General features: G+C 42.7%; 1 protein-coding gene across 1 annotated transcript in view; it reads right to left on the bottom strand.

The window, feature by feature from the left end:
* Positions 1–11,940, bottom strand: part of LOC146831343 (regulator of G protein signaling 20-like) — a 434,196-nt gene extending 422,256 nt beyond the window's left edge. Inside the window, exon 1 of the mRNA XM_085605619.1 lies at positions 11,774–11,940. Within this exon, the coding sequence (XP_085461745.1) occupies positions 11,774–11,905 (132 nt within the window). The 5' untranslated portion in view covers positions 11,906–11,940. The remainder of the gene's footprint in view (positions 1–11,773) is intronic.
* Between the last annotated feature and the right edge of the window lie 1,348 nt (positions 11,941–13,288).

Below are 13,288 nucleotides of genomic sequence, written 5' to 3'. Positions count from 1 at the left end.
CGTTCATGTTTAAAAACAATTACATTTAATAAAGTACTTCTCAGTGCAGTGCTGTAATGAGACCTATTAACATCGAAGCTTTCACATATTAATGAAATAAATATTTCAGAATTTTGAAGACACTGCATCGTATTTTATTTAATGTTTGTTGTATGATTTACACAACAAATATGTTCAGGGCTTGGCTCATGCACAAGCTCTAAGATCTGGACCAGATCCTTGGGGCAGCTCTGGCTCTCCTGGTTAATTTGTTGGCTCTCCCACCTCTAGGATGCCGGCAATAAACCTAACTACTGGCAAACCCTTGGGGTAGCATTCCAACCCATCATTCTTTTAGAGACCATGCTACCTCATATCAAACCCAGTTGTATGCAAATCACTCTTGACCCTGCTCCAAGAGGAACAGTCCACTCCAAACAGCCAAGCTAGGTCCTCACTAAATCCTAACACACACACTCCAAGACTGGTTTCACCCTGATTGGTGCTCATTTAAGTGTAGCGGGGTTGCAGTGGCACATTGAACAAGGTACCCAGGGCTTGGCATACCCTTGGCCACTTAGGGTGGTACATCAAGCACACAAAAGGTCACGGGAGGATGCTTGAATAAGTCTAACCACTAGCAATCGCTCAGGGTAGTATTCCAGCTTATGCTGCAACTGCAGTACAACACATAATTTCGATATCCAAGCACAGCATCTAGCAGTAAATCTAGTGGCCCAATATAAACCCCAACAATGCATAAGAAATTCACAGAAACGTGCAAGAATCAACGACAGGGGTGCCCTACTAAATCCACGCACTAAACCTAGTACAGATGTGCTAACATGTGTCAGTACATTCACAACTGAGTCCAATGTCCTTCAAAAAATCATTAGGAAACACTGGGCCATCCTACAAACAGGCAAACTTTCGCTACAGAGTGATCTAGAGGGATCTCAATGAAAAATCTGTAGGACCCTCAAACGCTCTTTTCTGCCAGTCGTATATGCTTTGCCATTGGCGTACTAATGGTTGGTAGCATCATCTTTGGATCTTGTTTCCTCCACCGGGAGGTAATCCCTCCAACTCAAGAGATTGGTTGGGATCCACAAATAGAAGTTTGACTTAAAATTACCTCTTATCTGAAAAAGTGATTTAATAAAGAAAAAGATAAGGGTAAGGTTAAAACAAAAGAAGATGTGAAAATGGGATATGTAATGTATCCCTCACATTGTATGTTGAAAGAATGGTGAGGGAAACTTTACACTATAGTGTTTGAGGGTCCAACAGATTTTTCATTGAGATACATCTAGATCACAGGCCCCACTCTCCTTTGATAACTACTAACCTTTCGCTACCACCACCTGGGTTTGCATACAAACGGACTGCCAACCTAAAGGATATGTTGATCCACACTAGACAAAGAAAAACAATAAGACCTGTCAGAGGCTTTTATGGGATCTTCCCCTAGTGGTGGGGCATTTCCCTTGCAGCTCTTGTCATGTATGCGCCTACACTGATGCTACAAAAGAAATTCAGTTGAGCAACACTGTCACAAGGGTACAGAAAAAACATACATATTACAACTAAAAAAACTGTATATACATGATCTCCTGTCTGTGCCACATGAAATACATATGCATGACAACCAGAGCAATAACTGTTAGGATTATGGACATCGCTTTAGAAAATCCAGTACTAAAATGAGTACCCACTTTTTAACTGTAGGCCACTCTCCTGATGACATTAGATGGACTTTATTAGAGGCCCATCAACACTTGAGCGAAGACAATTTGTTTAGGAAAGAACAATACTGTGTTTTCTGGCTTTCCACACACATTATTGGTCTCAACAATGAAACATCATGGGCTGAATTAAACAATTAACAGACCTTTTGTGGCGGCCACACTGCACAGACAATGACTAATCAGCAATACCTACTGGGCACCCCTGGCCATCATTACCTCAACTCCTAGCTGGACATTCTGTACAAGAAATAGGGTGCACACTATATGCACGTACGATATTGGTAAAATGCAAACTATTGTGTAACATGGAGTGCTGCACTGGCTTGAGTCGTATTAGTGTCTCCCTTGCTATCTGACTCTTCAAAAATATCTTACAGCCCCTTCACTAGGAGGCAAGTTTATCTCTTGCCTGACTGATATTGTTAGTCGTTAAGGTGACCGCTATTCTTTATGTTGTTGTTTTTATATGCGTCACTAAATGGTTCCTTCGCATGTTAGTTAATAGAGGGTGGTGTGATCCTTTCCCTAATTTGATTGACCATTAATATTACGTAAAGTTTCAGGCACCAACTATCTGGTTTCTACCTTATTGCACCCTACAGCTATTTGCGTTTTCCTACTGCCAACATGGCGGTCGTCTTTGCCTGTACCGCATTGTAAACCAGTAAGCTCCAGCAGCACATCAGTTTGAGGCGCTCCAATTGGCCTGAGCTTAAATAGACCACACCACGCCTGCCTCGCTTCTCTCCAAGGAAGCAGAGTCGGTGTAGGTCTCTTGATGGATGGTGTTCCTTGCTCGTGTAAGTATCTCTTTCACAAGACCGGAGCATTTCTCTACCGCTACTGTAAGACAAGCCGGACTTAATTTTAATACTCTGTTCCCCCAGGATGCTAATTGGCGTTCTCTCTGCTTTTACTTACGAGGCTCGATCCATTACCCTAATTGGGTGAGTCCTAGTGATTTTTCATCAATATTCCTACATTGAAAGTCTCCCACATAGAGTGGTGTCACTCAAGCCACGTTATTGTTTGTGTGTGGTGGAGTCAATTTGTTTCACATTGTTCTCTGTACACATTACTCTGGGGCATGCTGTTGACAGTTACTTCACATGCCTTGTTCAGAAACGCATATTTGTGGTTGACAAATATGTGTTTTCATGTTTGTCTTTGTGTTTCAGGATGGTTTTTATCACATCTATGGTACAATATTTACATTATTATTGATTGAGTGACTGGTTATCTCAGACTGACCATTTACACCCAGAAAAACCAGACACCGTGTAGATTAGGGTAGTTGCTAGGTCCTGAAGAATCACCACATGATCATTTTTGACTGAACAAAGTGAGAAACATGTTAACCAAATAAATCATTAACCCACCTAGCTATCTAGAAACATGGTATCCCGAGGTAGCGGACATGATTTGAACTATGCTAGTGATCTAATTCATTAAATTGATTGTTCCTGAGCATCACTTTACTTATTTTATTTCACTTTCTGCACCAATCTACACTACATTTTAAACCACAAACCCTCACTTCATCAAACAGCTTTTTTTAAAAGATCTCTAGCAAAGTGTCCCCTCATGGGTGCCCATTGGGCATTGCAGTGCCAGCCCGATGAGGAGCTAGCCCAATGGTGTAGCATGACACACATCCGGGAGTGTGAGGGCCTGTGATCCTATTCGAGCATATTCCTGACCATGGAACCATCCGACTTAGTATTTCTTTACTCTCTCAAAGAACGGCATACCTTGTTTATATTTTGATTAGTATTCCAGCCAATCATTCTATGGCCCACCTTGCCACCTCAGATTAGAATCAGCCATATGCAAATCAGTCTTGACCCTGCTCCAATAGGAACAGTCCTGGTAATATCGAAGAGTGGGGAATTAACCCAGTAAACCTCCATTCTCCCCAGGGGATGTAGCTAAATGTACATTTTTCTCTTTTAAACAAAGCGACTAAGATTTTACACTGCACACTCCTTATTAAAGGTCTGAGGCTTGAAAATAAGTCACCAACAAACCCAATTATTAGGAAAGAACATTTGAAGCATGAAGATAGTGGTGGTTTCTTAACCTTTAAATATCAGGTACCGCCGGCCACTGTATATAACTGGAACTTTTTTCATTGCTTAGCATTTTCTGCCTTCACACATCTCTCTACCCACACCGAAGAATTTCCCACTCCAACCAATCAGAAATATTTTAAAACTGCCCTAATATTATCAGTGAAAATTGTTTCATTTTGAAGATGCCATTTATGTTCAACACAGTGGAACAACAATGGGCATCAGATGTGTTCTTTATTATGCCAACCTTTTAATGGGTTGGTTGATAAGAAGCAGCCCTAGCCCAATAAGGCTTTTAAATACACCTAGTACATAGTGCCATGGACCTGATACACTGATGATGTGTTAACGATTTGGGACGATTTGGATCCTGTAAAAGGAATATTCTGTATGTTTTAATCTGGTACTGCAATATCAAGTTCGCAAAGGTATGAAGCAAAGAAAAAATATTTTGCCTAGACATTGATTTCATGATTGCAAACTATTGTTTAGACACTATATTTTACAGACAAGAAATAATTACACAGCCCATCATAAATTTAACTTTCTCAGTTATAAAAACATTACAATTCTTAAAGGAAACTTAGTATTTATCATGATCCTAGTTGTTCAGGTGATTTTGAACTGGAAACTGAACTCATAGATAAGTGTTAGGAGCAAAGTGGCTATGGAGAACAGTCACCCTCATCCTTTCAAAATAAGACAGGTATACCATAAATGCATCAAATACCCCTGGCAAACAAGTGTCTGTAGGAAGGAGCGGGAAACCGGTGACTTACTGTGGACAAAGAAAAAGGGTTATGTGGTTAAGGACTAATCAGCTTTTCATGCTCTTGCCGTGTCTACAAGACTGTTAGTGATCTATTAAGTCTTATTGTCCTGATTGGAGAGGGAAGCAAAAGGCTTCTTGGTCCCATCCACAAAGCAATGCTTTAGCAGACATAACTTTGTGCAGTATGTAATCTGAGAGACAAAGGTGTGGAGTGTAGAGTACTAGTCAATAGACCCTGATATTTGAATACTGTATCAAACTCTGCTAAACGCAAACAACCTAACCAATCAAACACCAGTGTTGCGTCAGCTGGCCTTCTTTCGATCTGTTGCCATAAAATGTGTGTGAAGAACTTTAAACTCCTCTGCAATCTTTACAATTGTTACAGGACATGAATGTATTACCCTTGACAGTATCAGCAGATTCAGAAGGAAGAAAGGCGCGGACTGAGGAAAAAACCTATTTCACTGGACGGGAATGTGTTAATGGAAGAACTTAAAGCGACCGATATTCATGTAATATGATGAGAATACTGTTGTATTGTAAACATGAATATGTTGATGATTTGGTGGCCAGTTCATTCAGGACGCAATGCTCCAATTGTTAAGTTAAAATCTATAGCTTGTGTTGAGACCTTGCGAAGTGAAGTGTAGACAGTGGTGTTAGCGGCGAATGTGTGACTTAACAATATGGCCGAAGGGTGGGAGGGGGGATGAGTTATCATAGTTGTTACGTTATTCTTTTGATTTATTAGGTAGGATATAACGAGGGTGTGTTCACATGTCACGGTATAGAGAGTATAAGAGATAGTGAAGATGTCTGACGAGACAAACTATATAGAACTGTTTCTCCTTTTTTCCACATATGTTAATGCGCATTCATGAAGGTTGTTGTTTCTTTGGACTATAACACGCTCAAAGCCGCTACACAAGTGGCTATGTGACAACATCATTGTAAAGAGGTATAATGAATAACAGTACATGTTGTTATGGAGACAGACATACTTTGTCATGGATGTGAACCAACCCTAATAAAATATGTTTAAAAAAAAACAAAAAAACAGTATCAGCAGATAAAGCTTCAGCTTGTGAAAGAGCTACAGGATACTAAAACACAAAGGCAAGGACACAGCACTTAGTACTTCAAACCCAAAGTCTCTAACCCCAAAAATATTAACTCGGGGGAAGATCAAAAACCCACTGTTTGATTGAAATGCAATGGGCCCCGGGTACCCGCCTGAAATTCAGAGCTGTCTCACATATTAATAGATGGCGAGTTCAGGTGCCAACAAATAAGTCCCAGGCATAGGAGAAATAAGCACAAAGACAAATGGAATCAGAAGAGACCTACTCTCAATCTTAGCAAAGAGATAGGATCACCATGCCTGCAAGTGGAGGAAAATTCAAGAGAGTGGAGCATCGAGAAGGGGAGAGGGGTGATGTCAGGCTTCAAGCAACTTATAATATGTAGGAAGAACATAAGGGTATGGTTGAGGACAGTGCTAAATCCAGACACAGAGGACAGATAACCTGGGGTAGAGCAGGATGATACATGAACAGTCCTAGTTACAACCTAGGACACACGTGAAACATCAAATCTATGAATAGTTGAGAACAGGAGTAAAAGAATGGCAAAGGAGTTTTGTGAAAAAAGAACAGTCAATTGATAGGCATTCCTGTGTTCCCACATCTGAAATCCAGGGCATGGAAATATACAGACCTTGTGAAAAAATGATCAAAGCTATCTGGACAATAATTCTTCACTCGGTGAGAAAATAAGCATCCCTTCCTCACAGCATACCTTAAGAGAATGTGTATTCTAGAAGTTCGAAACACTCTTGTCAGCTGACCTAAAGTCCTCTGTAGTTTGAGGATCCTGACAACGCAGGTTATCCAGTCTTTTCCATCCACCACAAGGAACCTGACACGTAAAAATCAGTTAACATCTGTACCACTAATTGTACAAGCACTGTCTGAGAACTTTGAAGGAAATGGACTGCCAGGGAAAAAAAAGATTATTTGATGCACCATCTAAAACCATCATCAACAGGCCTAGCTCAGGCCCCTGTGCAAAGCAAAGAAATATTGCGAGAGTTAAGGCACCTATGACTCCCATTAAGAAAAAGTACATCAGAGAACCAATTAGGTGTAACACGATCATTTTTATCACATATGCCACGAAATGAAGAAGAGAGGAAATGATGGCTGGCCTTAATACATAAACTGAGACTTTGGCTAGTGGAGCAGCCTCATACCAGTCACTTCTACACCCATATGAAAGTTCCCAAGGCAAAGCCCTCAAACTTGTTGTTATAAAAGAAATAGCCCTTGAACATACATCTCTCTCATCTGAAAGGAAACTGTAACATGTTCGACAGGCAAAAAACCCAAGGATCTGCCACATACGTTGCTTACTCCTGGGAAGTGTATGCTACCAGAATATAGGGGCCTAAACATTGTCTGACAAAAATATGGGGCCTGATCCTCAAAGGTATGCCACACGTATGAAAAACATTCCAGTTTTTAGTAGGTATACAACTTTTCAGTATTCACAAACTCTGAGAGGAAGTTACTACTAAAAAAGGAAGAAAACCGTAGTAAGTCGAGCACTACTCATGGCCTGCATTTTACCACACTGTGGACTACCATTATGGTAAAGTATAAGGAAAATGTTCAAGACGCAGTTAACTCAAAAATAAATATTAAAAACATTTTTATGTCAAATAATAATAAAGTCCTTCTATATATGTACTCTGAATGTAGAACAAAAGACAAAAAATGCCACAGCATTATTACATCAATTCTTCATTAAAACTTTAATTAATGTGAATATATTAAATTAAATTGCAATTATTTTTCTGAAGTTTAAATTAAAAAATAGATTCACACATAAAGAAAAAAGTATTTATTTTAATTTGCAATCATAATTATTGAAAGTGATGTAGAAAATTAATTAAAAGTATCTTTTTTTATAAAAATGCATTGGTTTCAAATTTAAATTAAGTTTTAAAGATATTTTATAATTAAATAACACATATGCACTATTTTATATATTTTACTATTAATTTATATTTATGTATATTCTAAAATATTTGTATTAATTTAATTTAACATTATTTCCTATGAGGTATTCTTTTTCATGGAAGAGTGTTGCAGTACCAGTGGTTGGCCATGCGTAGTGCTGCACTCACTACTGTATTTTTGTTAGTAACTTATGCTGGCAGCTTCTGAATTCCGAAAAGTAGCAACCCTACTCAAAAAGTGTAAGTTATCTTTGTGAAAAGTGTCTTGAATATTCTTTATAAAACTATCGCCCCATTAGAGCTAGTAATAGAAACACTACAGCCAGTGCAGCTGTATTGTAAAAATATTTAGAACACTAAATTTATGTCTTATATTATATATAATTATGCCAAATTATTTTTGTTGACGATATTCTGAGGTGCAAGCTCAAAAACCTGAGCATTGACTGTGATCTGCACAAATAATCGTTCAAATCCCATATGCAATTGCTAAATTTTCAGCCAGACTCAACAATTAATTTGTATTATGTTTCCCCAAACAAAACAGCTGAGTGAATGCAACAAACATTGTAAAACTTAGGGGTCTGCATAATGTATTTTATGCCTTCAAAAGAGAATTCCCTCCCTGGGCCTATGTGACAAGTCTTTGCTAACTATGTCCTCAAAATTCAAAAATCCGCTGGCACCCAGCAGGCTTTAGTCCTGTAATACAAAACCTCCCAGTCCATGTGAGTAGAGCTCTCTCCACCCCCACCCCGGGGCAATGGCTTACTCCATATCCCCCTTCTGACAGCTCAGACGCTGCCAGACTTCCAAGAATACAATCGCAGCCACTGTTGATAGTGAGTGAGACAACATTGTCACCTCCCCCATTACTCAAGCATCAACAGCTCCATTACCTTAGGTATTGAACTGAAATAATTGAAACAGATGTTTCCGCCCCTACCCAAAAAAACCTGAACACAGCAGCACTGAGCAAAAAAAGGAGTCAACTTCAGTCTACATTGACGTTCAAGGTCCTACAAAACTTTGTCCACCAGTTGTATCGCTTCCTTGACCTATGTAAAACTATCAACCACAATGTAGTACTGAAGCCCACCACTGACTTCATTGTCCCAAACCCCCTCGCATTGCCTTCCTCCCTGGCCTCTCTTGCGCATTCACACTATCTCCCAGGTCCAGTGAAAGACAGCAGGCTAATACTGGAGCTTCCGGCTCCACGCAGGGCTGGCTGTGCTTGTTCCTCAGCACTGTACCAGCCACTTGGAGTGTCTCACATGGTTACCTCCTTTCCCTGCCCATCTCAGCATTTATAGAGAACCTGTGTCACATCTTCTGTGGCGTTGGGCTGTTATATTAGGCTGCGATGAAGCAAGCACTATCACCCAGCTACTCCACAGGGTGGCTTCCCTCAAACAGCCTATTGCCCAGCAGAATGGATGGGCGCACGTGGACTTCCCTTAAGTGAAAGGCCTTCTTCTAGGCCACGTGACGTCCCATGATCCACCCACTGACGCTGCCACCCTTCCTTCTAGTACACACCTCCAGAGCTTTAAGTGGACTGGGTCCTGCAGGTTAAACAGGTGCTTAGATGGGTCCCTATCGGGTTCTCCATTTTTGCCCTCGCACTCAGTGTAAAAATAAATCTTTACTCTGCATCAGTGCCACCCTTCACTGCCTGTGATTTAACTTCAAAGAGACTTGTTGTAGTTATTTCAGAGTATCATTACTACAGAACTAAAGCATTTTCAATATTATATACAACAAAGCCATAGTTGTTGCTTATTTATTTTATGCAACCAACAACCACTGACAAAGCCAATAGTCCTGGCTTGTGCAGAAGTAATGTTACTTGTATTACATTTCTGGATGCAATGACAGAGGCAGCAATATACCAGTAGGGCGGCAAACTGTGCTAAGCACAGATTTTTAGCTTACCTGTTTTTCAGCCACACCCTTAATTACATCGGCCATGTCCCTTTGAGAGACCCACCAGTTTTATCATCCCACTTAAAGCCCTGCGCACCTCCTCACCTGCAGCTCTTCTGCTACAAGCAGTGACACTTCCTCTGTGCTGGTCTCACACGAACACCTCTGATTGATACCGAGGTGACATTTTTCGAAATCAGCCCTTGATGTACAGCTCAAGAGCACACACTCATTAGACTCCAGTCTCTGTCCAGACCTCTGCTGCCGGCCTCATCTCGGATGTAGATTTAAAACCTCCCTCTGTCGCCAGACTACAGTAAAGCAATTGCCTCTCTGGTTCCCTGGTTACACCTGAGTGATGGCAGGAAGGGCCAGGCGACAGATTTCTCTCTACTCAAACCAGCTTCCGCTGGAACAATCTTATCCCCTCCATTAGCTGACACCCATCCCGGTCCGACTACAGAAAATCACTGAAACCCCACAGTTTCACAGGCAGCCCTTTGCCACAATCCTCTCCAGTCAATCAAATTACTGTGCCCATCAAAGACACGTCCTCTTGCCCCTCTCCGACTGACTACAAGTGTAACTTCTGCAATTGTTTCCTTCTCAGAGCCTCTCTGTTCACAGCTGCAACCCATGTTCAGTCATTCGCCAGACAGTGCCCCATTAACACATATTATTATTAACCAATTATTTGGATCTCATTTCATCTGCCTAGGAAGGGTGTATATAAACTAAGCCTGGGCGGAGTTGCGCTACGTGGAGCTCCACAAGCGGCGGAGTGCGTTAGATAAATGCCGTTTGCCATGATTTTCAGCGCCGGGTGTTTGCCCGCACTGTGCAATCATCACGAATGGCACCATGCACAAGCGGGCACTGCTTCCTTTCTGCCGCTCGAGTAGATCTTTTACTCGAGCGGCAGCTTTCTCAATGCAAACGGACGGTTTCCCAATGCGAGCATACGCGACCACTCTCAATGATAAATCCGACCATCTGCGTTAAGAAATCTCGCTGGGAGGTTGATTTGCCACGCTCGCCAACTTGACGTTGACGATCGTGAATGAGGAAAAATCTCACAGGGAGGTGGATTTTCCTCGCTCGCCAACTTGACGTTGACGAGCGCAAGCGGAACGTCGCAAGCTCTGCGTAACACGGAGTGCGGAAAACTCTGCAAGCAGAGCGGAGTTCACCACCCAGACTTAATATAAACTGTCCATTTATGCTGGGTCTGGTGGCTTAGTGGACTAATGCACCCATTGTAGGTGCCTGTGTTCCACTTCATGGTCATAAGCCCAAAATCCCAATGGTTCCACTCAGCCTTTCATCCTTATGAGGTTGATAAAATGAGTACCATTGAGTTGGGTAACAATAAACATCTGCGATTCAATGCCAGGATACCTTTCTGGGTGAACGTGTGCTTTACAAATACACATGCTATGTTATGAACATAGAAAGATGTCTGCAGCATGTGCATTATTCCATTGAAATATCTTATTGGCACCTGAACATTTCGCCCGCCAACTGCACATATTTACCTGCAAAAGGTGCATTAGACTAGCGAGCTATCTGTATGGAACTAGACACACAGTGTCACATCTGCCTTGTACACACAGATTTCTGCAGCTGCAGTAGAATTAACCCACTGTGCTGGCATAGGAGCAATGCAACGTGTGAGCTGTATGTTATAGCTAGGTCTCTATGGTATTTACGTTACAGCACTGCACTACTTTAATGGACCTGCAAGAGTTACATTACCGCTTTATCTCCACCAGGAAACTTTTGAGAGAATATATGGTCATAGCATTTTCCTAACATGTCTGCAGTCCATTCAAGCTGTGTTCTGGTGCCCTGAAGGCAAATTCATTGAAAACCGATATTGTGCTCCCAACTTAAATTCTGCCTCCAACCCCCGAGTGTCTCCATTTCCAGGTGTAAGCCTTTTTATCAACTGTGTTTCCGTGTGCAGCGGGTGGCCTCTCCAAACCCCGTTTCTTCCTAGCCACCGCTCAAATCAGTGCATCCCACACAATCCTGCCCTGGCAGGCAGGAGAGGGCCTACCTCCCCCTCTTCCCTCCCCACCCCAGCCCTCACGACTCCTCCACATTGCTAAGCACACCGATCTGTCCGAGTCACACCCCCACTCTCCGCGAGACGAGGAGGAGGCAGCCCGAGCCGCGGCTGCGGATTACACACACTTCCCGCAGCCATGGACAGCTCCCCCGGGACCGACTTTGAGACAATGGCGAGTACCTGCACTACTCCCTCCGAGCCGCCGGGGCGCCCGCTCCTCTTCGAAGAAGCTTCAGCAGTAAACCCGGGGGGTTTCCCCCTTCTCCCACGGAGCTGCAGCAAAAACGCAGGCAAATCAGAGAAAGGGGACATGGCCCCCCGCAGCTGCGAGGGGGCGGGGGTAGGCCTGCCGGTGGCGAGGGTGTGCGGTCTGACGTCGCTGGGTGGTGCTCTGCCCGCAACTGGCAGGTGGAGCTGCACCAATAGGGGCTGGGGGTGTAGCCGGACAGCAGTGTGTGGGAGGATGCAGGCAATGCCTTGGAGATGACAGGCCCTTATCTGACTCTGTGGCGGCGCACGCGGAGACCCCATTGCCCAGGCTCGCGCGCGTTCAGGAGGGGGGCTTGACTGGCAGGCAGGATGCAGAGGCAGGCACCCCCTTGCTGCATCCGCTTTTAAAATATGACATGCACCTTATTTATCTTTACATCCCCCCTGTTACTTTTAAAGATAACTACACACTTGTGCGTTATGAAGAAAGTTCACCATAGCTCAGTGCATAGGGTGCTGTTTGACGCAAACGTCGGGGAATGGGGTGGGCAACTGACATTGTGAACAGTGGGGACAGAGCCACTGGTGTACATGAAGATGCACTCTTGTAGGCAAGTAGTAAAGTCTCTTACATTGTAGGATGCAGCTTGAGATGTCCCTTCGTTACAGGCAGGGCCGGCGTTAGGGCGGTGCGACCGATGCCACCGCACTGGGTGCTGGCTTCCTGGGGGCGCCGTGTTTGAAAGTTCATTATGCTTTTGAAGCACCTGCTGCAGCGTTTCTTCCCCCCCACGCAATTACCAGGCCTCACATAAATGTCAAGATAACTCGTGTGATTAATTATCTTCCTGGAGAGAGATCAGCATTTTGTATAGTTGAGGTTTTGATGTAGGTGAAGTTAGTGCAGAGGGTTAATATGCCTGCTGCAAAGAACGTGTACCAAGTAGATTACAGAGTTTGTATGATGTAAACAGATCAGCAGGTTACTGCTTTCAAAAGAGGCATCCTTTTATTACTTGCAATTTATAACTTAAAGTCCTAATATAGGATAGTGAGCTATTAACTTTCATCCTAGAACTGCATACACACTGCAAAGTATACATTATTAGAACATCGATTAATGTTGCAAAAAGGTTTAATTTGGCCAGAAATCGATTCTTATTATTAATGAAAACTCCCAACTATGCTGTTTCTTTTTCGACTCTGAGTTTGTGCTTCTCCACACCAAGCACTCAAACTATACATCCTACCAGTATGGATGGCATGTGACTCCTACACTTTTAGTCCTTTGGCTTATGTAACATTTCCTATACACTGATTAACACACATATGATTGATTGTCTCTGTGTAATGTGAGTGTGATGCAAAGTGTTCGGACACCCTACACTGGTATGAGTGGCGCTATATAACTAATTCAATGCATCTGAGAGCGTGTGGTTATGGAGACTTGATCACTGTTAAAGGGTGCTAGTGAGAAAATCCGTG

This window comes from Triturus cristatus, chromosome 5_1, assembly GCF_964204655.1.
Source record: "Triturus cristatus chromosome 5_1, aTriCri1.1, whole genome shotgun sequence".
Lineage (NCBI taxonomy): Eukaryota > Metazoa > Chordata > Amphibia > Caudata > Salamandridae > Triturus > Triturus cristatus.
The sequence above is the reverse complement of the archived record's forward strand: the minus strand, read 5'-3'. Positions and strand labels throughout refer to the sequence as shown.